The sequence below is a fragment of the Nicotiana attenuata genome, chromosome 10, assembly GCF_001879085.1.
Source record: "Nicotiana attenuata strain UT chromosome 10, NIATTr2, whole genome shotgun sequence".
Classification (NCBI taxonomy): domain Eukaryota; kingdom Viridiplantae; phylum Streptophyta; class Magnoliopsida; order Solanales; family Solanaceae; genus Nicotiana; species Nicotiana attenuata.
The window spans coordinates 34,040,605-34,050,407 of record NC_031998.1 but is presented as its reverse complement, the minus strand read 5'-3'; the positions used below and the strand labels follow the sequence as shown (position 1 = coordinate 34,050,407).

Sequence of the window (9,803 nt, the reverse complement as noted above, 5' to 3'; positions counted from 1 at the left end):
AATATAAGCAAGACTGCCCATACTGGCTGACTTCCTACTCAAAGCGTCGGCCACCACATTGGCCTTCCCCGGATGATATAAAATAGTGACATCATAATCCTTCAACAACTCCAACCACCTCCTCTGCCTCAAATTCAACTTCTTCTGCTTGAACAAGTACTGAAGACTCTTGTGGTCAGTGAACACCTCACATGCCACGCCATACAAATAGTGCCACTAAATCTTCAAGGCGTGGACAATAGCCGCCAACTCTAAATCATGCACTGGATAGTTTTTCTCATGAATCTTCAACTGCCTCGAAGCATAGGCTATAACTTTGGCATCCTGCATCAATACTGCACCAAGTCCAATACGGGAAGCATCACAATAGACGGTATAAGGCCCAGATCCTGTGGGCAAGACCAACACTGGTGCCGTAGTCAGGGCTGTCTTGAGCTTCTGAAAGCTCGCCTCACACTCCTCCGACCATCTGAACTGGGCACCCTTCTGGGTCAACCTGGTCATCGGGGCTGCAATAGATGAAAACCCCTCCACAAACCGACGGTAGTAGCCTGCTAACCCCAAGAAACTCTGAATCTCCGTCACTGATGCTGGTCTAGGCCAGTTCTTGACTGCCTCTATCTTCTTCGGGTCCACCTGAATACCCTTAGCTGATACAACGTGACCCAGGAATGCTACTGAACTCAGCCAGAACTCACACTTGGAGAACTTGGCATATAACTGACTATCCCTCAGAGTCTGAAGAACCACTCTAAGGTGTTGCTCGTGCTCCTCCTGGCTGCGGGAGTACACCAAAATATCATCAATAAAGACTATCACGAACATGTTCAAATATGGCCTGAACACTCGGTTCATCAACTCCATGAATGCTGCTGGGGCGTTGGTCAACCCAAACGACATGACCAAGAACTCGTAATGCCCGTACCGAGTACGAAAAGCTGTCTTAGGGACATCGGATGCCCTAATCCTCAACTGGTGGTAGCCAGATCTCAAGTCAATCTTGGAAAATACCCTGGCACCCTGAAGCTGGTCGAACAAATCACCAATCCACGGCAGTGGATACTTATTCTTAATTGTTACCTTGTTCAATTGCCGGTAATCTATACACATCCGCATCGACCCATCCTTCTTCTTGACGAATAACACTGGCGCGCCCCAAGGCGAAACACTGGGTCTAATGAAACCCTTATCTAACAGATCCTTCAATTGGTCCTTTAACTCCTTCAGCTCCGGCGGGGCCATACGATATGGCGGAATAGAAATGGGCTGGGTGCCTGGAGCCAAATCAATACAGAAATCGATATCTCTATCGGGTGGCATACCCGGCAGGTCCGAAGGAAAAACATCGGGAAACTCCCGGACAATAGGCACAGAATCTATATGAGGGACCTCAGCACTGGAATCACGAACATAGGCCAAATAGGCCAGACACCCCTTCTCGACCATACGTCGAGCCTTCACGTACGATATGACACTACGGGTAGAATGACCTGGAGTCCCCCTCCACTCTAAACGAGGCATACCCGGTAAGGCTAAAGTCAAGGTCTTGGCATGGCAGTCTAAGATGGCGTGATCGGGTGATAACCAATCCATACCCAGAATGATATCAAAGTCAACCATATCTAAGAGCAACAAGTCTACACGGGTCTCAAGACCCCCAATCACTACAACACACGAACGATGGACTCGGTCGACCACGATAGAGTCACCCACAGGTGTAGACACATATACCAGAATACCCAAGGCATCACTAGGCATGACCAAGCATGGTGCGAAATAAGATGAAACATATGAATACGTAGATCCTGGATCAAATAGTACTGAAGCATCTCGATCACAAACCAGAATCGTACCTGTAATCACCGCATCTGAGGCCTCTGCCTCGGGCCTAGCCTGGAGTGCATAGCAACGGGGCTGGGCCCCACCACCCTGAACTGTATCCCTAGGTCGATCTGTTGCTAGCTGACCTCCGCCCCTGGCGGTCTGAGCTCCACCTCTATGGCCTCTACCTCCACCTCTAGCTGGCTGTGGAGCATCCGGTGCCTGAATCATAAGACGGGGACCCTGCTGCTGCGACTGAGTACCTCTCAATCTCGGGCAAGCTCTCCTGATGTGACCAAACTCACCACACTCATAACACCCCTCTGGACGCTGTGGCTGGCCCTGGCGACCTGAATGACCTCCACGGAAACTCTGAAGTGGCGGTGCACTGATGGGAGCTGACGGTACACTGAGGGTCTGCTGATCAGAATAATGCACACGGTAACCACGATCACCTGGGGCACCCTGAGAAACCTGGAGGGCTGACTGGAAAGGCCTGGAGGGCTGACCCCTATCATAAGAATCCCTGCCTCCGGATGAGGCACCACTGAAACGACCTGAGTGACGAGGTCTCTTGTCTGCTCTATGGCTACCCCCCTGTGCCAGAACCATCTCAACTCGGCGGGCCACATTGGCCGCCTCCTGAAAGCTGATCTCACTACCAGTCTCCCTAGACATCTGGAGAACGAATCGGCTGAATCAAAACCATCAATAAATCTCCTCACCCTCTCCCTCTCAGTGGGGAGTATGACAAGAGCATGGCGAGCTAGATCGATAAACCGGGTCTCATACTGAGTGACTGTCATAGAGCCTTGCTGGAGACGCTCGAACTTCCTGCGAAGAGCCTCTCACTGAGTAACTGGGAGAAACTTCTCCAAAAACAACTCTGCAAACTGATCCCATGTCAATGCTGGCGGCCCCGCTGGTCTGGCTAAACAGAAATCCCTCCACCAAGTCTTGGCGGATCCTGCTAGACGAAAAGTGGCGAAGTCGACCCCATTGGTCTCCACAATACCCATAGTCCAAAGAACCTCATGGCAGCTATACAAGAAATCTTGGGGGTCCTCTGAAGAAGCACCGCTGAATGTGGTGGTGAAGAGCTTGGTGAACCTATCCAGTCTCCACAAAGCATCTGCGGACATAGCCGCTCCATCACCGGTCTGAGTCACAATACCCGGCTGAGCTGCCACAGCTGGCTGAACCACTGGAACCTGAGCCTGGGGAGCTACCTGCTCCGGAGTACGTGTAGCAGGAGTCTGAACTCCTCTTCCAGCCTGAGAAGTGGCTGGTGCTACTGGAAACAAACCCGCTCTAGTGACGCTCTCCACAAAGCCTACCAATATGACCAAAGCGTCCTGAAGAACTGGGGTGGATATAAACCCCTCTGGGACCTGAGCTGGGCCCACTGGCGCTGCTGGGACTGGGGCCGGAACCTCCTCGTCAAAACCAACCTGAGGCTCCGCCGCTGGTGCTGCTGCTCGGGGCTAAGCTCTGCCCCTACCTCGGCCTCTAGCACGGCCTCGTCCTCTGCCCCTAGCGGGAGCTGCCTGGGGCTCGGACTGCTGGTCTGAAGATGAGGAAGCGCGTGTTCTCGCCATTCTGCGAGGAAACAGAGTAGAAGTTCAATCAGCATTGAGAAACCAAACCGCACGACAAGAAAGAACAAAGGAGAGATTTTTCCTAACTTGGCAGCCTCTGGGGGATAAGTACAGACGTCTCCGTACCGATCCCTCAGACTCTACTAAGCTTGTCTGTGAGTTGTGAGACCTATGTAACCTAGAGCTCTGATACCAATTTATCACGACTCCTGATGGTGGGAAATCCAGGTCGTTACATTCTCCCCCACTTAAACATACGTTCGTCCTCGAACGTGCCCACAGTCGTTCCAAAGCCATGAAACCGCCGTGTAACCTTAGCATGTACATACCTAGGGTGATCCTACAACACCCTATTCTATATAGGCCCGACAGCACAACATAACTGAGGATCATTACTTCAACCTTAGCCCGTAAACCACTGAATCCAATTTCCAACATCCGGTATTTCCTACAAAACCTGAACCTCACGTCTACACACTGTACAAATCTGAACAAGTTGTATCAGGCCATAACCATAACCCAAGATGTAATCACATGACACACCACATGACTCGCATACTCGTAGCAATATTTCCAATCACGGTAGCTTCTCAAAACAACCCAATACCAGTAATAAACCTCATATCAAACAAAGCCTCGTTCTAAAACCTACATACACTGCCGATAATGAAAGAAACACGCAAAAACTCATAACCATTCATCAGATCAACAAGACATGGAACTCCCCCTCATTCGACAAGAATTATTGCCAATTTCTAAGCCTACTTCTGATATTATCCTTCCAAATATACCGCAATCAGATCCGATAGCACCCAATCTAGGTCCAACAACCTCATATTATCAAATACAGCTGCTTTACTGACATGCCACACAAATACAACCTTAAGACACAAACCGTGCAATTTGTGCACCAATACGTGGCAATTCAAATATACTCAAACATAGAAAATGACTCAAATGAGAGAACCATCCCGCAAGCTCAACAAGTACCACCACAACACAATGCTAAGAACCCATGGCACACCGTAGAACCAAAACACACGAATCTAACACAAAGGATCATATCCCAACATAACTTCGCTGCAATGCGTGGCCCCATCCAAACACTTGTCCAAATGAAATACCTCAAGTCACAATGCTCAAAATCAACAACCATACGCAATTTGAAGCCTATTACCAAAAGTGCATAACCATAACCATTAAGAAGAAAACAACACCATACATCATAACGGACAAAGACCATAACAAAGGCGCAATCAACCATTCCGCACCCCGATAATCATTCCGCTCAAATTCTGCTATAAGGCCCAACAGAACTGCACCATATATGCATATAACCAACAAATCACAACCACTCGTAGTATAGAGGAGTAACACAGATCATATCAGAACACTAATAACCTCAACTCTAACCGAATGGCACACCCCTCACCAATAGCAGTACAAAGTCAACCAATCTGACCCAATGTAGAATACACATCCTCATTGGGCGTACCAATGGGTCCCAAATCAACTCTGGTCATCCACAAATAGATAATTAACCCTCTGAAAATCCACAATGACCTAACCATAACGCATACCATCATCTGGCTAGTTTTGGCCATATTTTCACAGTCCACAACCATGGAACAATCTGCTTCTGAGAACTCCCGATCTCCAAATCTATTGAACACACGAATCACCAAATTTGATCCCAACTCCACCGCCCAAATGTCTAACACATCTCTCATACACGATCATCCCACGAGGAATACTTCGATAATTCTTTAGTGCCACATAGCAAAATCTGAATATCAGCAGTCGATCAACCAGGCGAGCAGTGGAAAACCAATGCAGCATCCGTGAGTCAAAACTCAGTGCGCCTGCTGAGATAGGCACCTTTCTCAAGCAATAACAAGTAGCAATAACATTAATCTAGTCATCTAATACCATCCATGTTGCCTAAGAACTCATGATCTTCCCTTCAAAACTAAATCGTGACCTTGCACACACAAATCTCAATCCCACACAACACACCGTATCTATCATACCATCATATGAAAAGTACGAAAATCTCATAATCAACTCTGAGTTACAAGAAGAATAAATACTCAATAAGTCAAAAACCTTCCATTTGATGTCATCCAAGAGAAAATCACAATATGCAACATGCTTATCACGCCGGTAGGAATTATCCTTCTCAAACCGTGGTAGAAACCATCGAGAACTCTTCGAAACCCATTTTCACCCAACCAAGCCATTAGAACTGAATCGCTCTAACTCAACTAAGCCACGCTGGTCGCCAAACCCAAGAGTATTTCCAAAAATCATCCATAGAGACTCACCACATCATAAGAACCAAAAGGACCAAGCATACCATTACCATACGGATCGAACGTACTGCCAAGTTGTCCTATTTCCTCTGAGTTTCTTCTGAATTGCCTTCAAATTGAAACTTCTCCTTGCCAGAACACCAAGATCTTGACCCAAAACTCACCACAAGAGACCCTAGCATAAAACCACATCGCCCTAAGGCCCACAAGCCGACGTATTCCTTCTTAAGAATCCCAAAAATACCGCAACCGAGACTCCTACTCTGAAGAGACCTTCAGTGAACCTAAAGTTGTTTCCTTCACCTTCCTGATACGAAAATATAGGATCCATAATGATATAGGAATACCGCGAATCTCGACACCATCCAATGTACATCTCAGATCCTAGCCATATACAAATCTTGAAAATTACCGCCACATATAAATCTTGAATCCATTAGAACCTTCTCGAGAGTCATCAACTCTGCTCAAATCTCAATTGCACCGCCCAAACGGGCCGAACGACCTAATCTTAATTAGCACAACACCCCAAAGAAGTGACCCCGCCTTAACGCAACTCAGCAAATTCCTACACCATGCGCACTAATTCCGTCACGAATAACAACTCGAATCATTCCATGATTTCCATATACCCATAAATTGTAACATAACCCGTATCAAGAAATTACTTTACTCGAGTCACCCTTGATCTTAATCTCTGCAAGTCATAACTGATTCACAAGTATGCCTAAAACCGAAACTAGTGCAACACATAACCACACAACCAAACCGTCGATAGCACACTCTCCCACTTGGCTCAAATCCATAGAACAAAAGCACTCGATAACTTATTATACTCATACACTATTACTGCCATAATCCTGCACTGAAGTTCAACTCAATCCTTTATAAGCTCGTGCAACACAAGCCATCTGACACTTCAAATTATCTGCAAATCTCGCATCCATCCTTGTAACAATCAAGCCAACTTCCTCAAGCGATTCAAACTCAAATTGCAACACATATAATCCACTGGTAAAAGACAACTCTCCACAAAATAACATAGGGAATAACACAACCTTAGGACACCCTGCAAGAGATAACCCACTTGCTCAGCCCTAAACTGGCAGCCCTTACATCCTGCCATGGCCATAACCACTAAGCATTCACTACATCTTCCCGATTCTAAGCTCGTCAACAGAACATAAGAATTTACTTCACCCCACGAATGGACAACAACAAAAATCTTTCAACACACTCATAACTTGAGACTATACATCACATCAATACAACAACCAAGCACCCAATAGTCATAATAACTATTCTCGTCATAATCAAACCATCTGAACACATCCCGTAGTCCCATCATACTCATCATATAGACATCCAGCCACTCATCGAGCTACGAATTCCACTATAGGGACACTACCAGACGTATAAGTCTAAAAGCATGTGCTCACACAGCTGAAATCCCGTGCTCAAGCTACAGTCAAAATCCGGCCTCAAGTCCTCCAGACTCGCCCATAATCAGCACATAGAAATCACATCCTGCACCTCATCCATGGAATCACAAGCCGCCGATGCACAGCTGATACCGAGCGCTCACATGCGCATACGAATGCGTGGAAGGAATTCACAAAGTTATGCTTTAAGCTAAATCAATGTCACATGATAAAGAAAGAAAGATGGGAAATTTACCCTAAATGCCATGTAGCCTCTCGAAGATAGGTATGGACGTTATCATATCGATCCGCAAGACTCTACTAGACACTGCTCATGACTTGTAGAAACTATGAACCTAGGTCTCTGATACCATCTTGTCATGACCCAAACTCCAAACTATCATGATGACACCTAACCCAACATGCTAGGTAAGCCAATTAACTATAAAACACGATATAATAATACTGATGTGAGTCAAAGATGAGAAAACTGATTTTTTTTATACAACTCCCAAGGACTAGTAGTACAAATCATGAGCTTCTAAGATATAGAGTTTATACGGCTGGTTTAAAATAAAATACACCATCTATTTGAAGTATACATGAACAGATCTGAAATACTTAAGCTACCAAGATCAAGAGGCAGCAATGACTGGAACGTAGACACATTTTCAGATCCAGATCCCGTCATACGCAGGTACATTAGCATCCAACATCTACACACAAGGTATAGAAGTGTAGTTTGAGTACGACCGACCCCATGCACTCAATAAGTAATAAACCTAACCTTAGGTTATAAGTAGTGACGAGCTTGGACAAGGGTCAGAGTCCAACTCCAATAACCAGCAACAGTTCATAACAATATAATAAATAGGGTACAAGAAATGATTCAGCTCGTTCATATTTACAGAAATATGAATGCTTTTCAAGTATACAGTAGATCCCAAATCCTTCACCAAAAACCCCAAAAATATGTAAGTAAGTTGAAAACCGTGATTTTTCCCAAAAACCTTTCAACAATAAGTAAGATGTTTCATTTTCAGATAGCATGAGAAAAATACATCTCTATGCCTACGTGTCAATATATAGGTGAAATCACGAATGTCACCAAAACCATGTAGCAGGAGGAAATACATCTCTATGCATGTATCTCAAGTACGCATGTCAAATGTATTGTAACTCAGTGATGAACTCATGTACTCACACTCTCAGAGTACTCAATCTCACAGCCTCACACTTTCCAGTTATCACTCTCAATCACTCGACACACTTAGTCAGTCAGTAATTTACAGGGCATATCCAACCCAAACATAATAACTACTAGCAACTGCGCTCATTGGGGTGTATAGACTATAGAGGAGCTCCTTCAGCCCAAGTGTTATAATCCTCATGAACAACTCACGTGTTGCATGGTAACTCACGTGCTATAGTATCAATATCAGGATCCGCACGGACAACTTACGTGATGCACGTACACCTCACGTGCTATAGTATCAATATCGGGATCCGCACGGACATCCCACTTGCTGTAAGGACAACTCACGTGCTATAGTATCAATAACCTCACAATTAGGCCCTCGGCCTCACTCAGTCATCAACCTCTCCAGTCTCTCGTGCTCAAAACACTCATACAAAGCAGCTCAAGCCAATGATCGAGATTTGATAATATACAATAACGGAGACTGAGATATGATATGTAATGATGAATACAACTGAGTACATAACTACAATTAAACAAATAACTCAATAGCAAGGAACGACCATCATGGGTCCCAATAGTGCCAACATATAGCTTAAACATGATTTCTAGCATAAATTACAGCTCAAGTGTTCTAACACATAGAATACAGTAAAAAATGTTCAGATAAGGTAGCTACACATTTCCATGGAATCGACTATGTCACAGTTACTATGGTGGACGCCCACACGCGCGTCAACTTGCATGCGTGTCACCTCAAAATCAATCACATAACACGTAATTCGGAGTTTCATACCCTCAGCACCAAGTTTAGAAGTGTTACTTACCTTGAACAAGCCAAATCTAATGCCGAGCAAGCCGAACGATACTCCAAGAATGCCATCTCGCATTTACAGACCTCCGAACGTCTTGAAACTAGCCAAAATCAACTCAAGAATATCAAATAAATCCTAAGGAAACAAATTTCAAATGATAAAGGTCGAATCCTTAATCAAAAGCCCAAAATTGGCCAAAAAGGTCAAACCCGGGCTTGCGCCTCGGGACCCGATGAAACTTATAAAATCCGACCACCCATTCAATTACGAGTCCAATCATACTAGTTTCACTCATATACGACTCCGAATCAATGTTCAAAACTCAAAAATTTCCTCTTTAAAATTCATCAACCAAATTGCTAAAAATGGAGATAGATTCGCGAAATACCGAGTGTAGAACACTTACACCAAACCAGCTGAAGAAAATTGCTTCAACACTCGCCTCAATCCAAGCCCCAATCTCAAAATATGATAAAAAAACCGAAAACCTCGATTTAATAATGTTTTCCCCAGACCTTAAGGCATCTGCAATAAATAAGCCGCTTCTGCGGCGTCTCTTTTGCGACAAGACATCCGCTTATGAGGAAATACACTAAGCACAGACACCTCGCACCTACAGGACCATATTCCGCTTCTGC

General features: G+C 45.0%; 1 protein-coding gene across 1 annotated transcript; it reads right to left on the bottom strand.

Annotated features, from left to right (window-relative positions):
- Positions 421-9,233, bottom strand: LOC109233700 (the record flags this gene model as incomplete). The annotated part of the gene is made up of 8 exons (XM_019399568.1): positions 9,178-9,233; positions 8,615-8,678; positions 5,976-6,038; positions 4,211-4,300; positions 3,816-3,896; positions 1,557-1,632; positions 1,156-1,490; positions 421-657 (listed from the first exon to the last, which is right to left on the bottom strand). Coding segments are annotated over exons 1-8 (1,002 nt in total), but the record flags the coding sequence as incomplete, so codon positions are not given.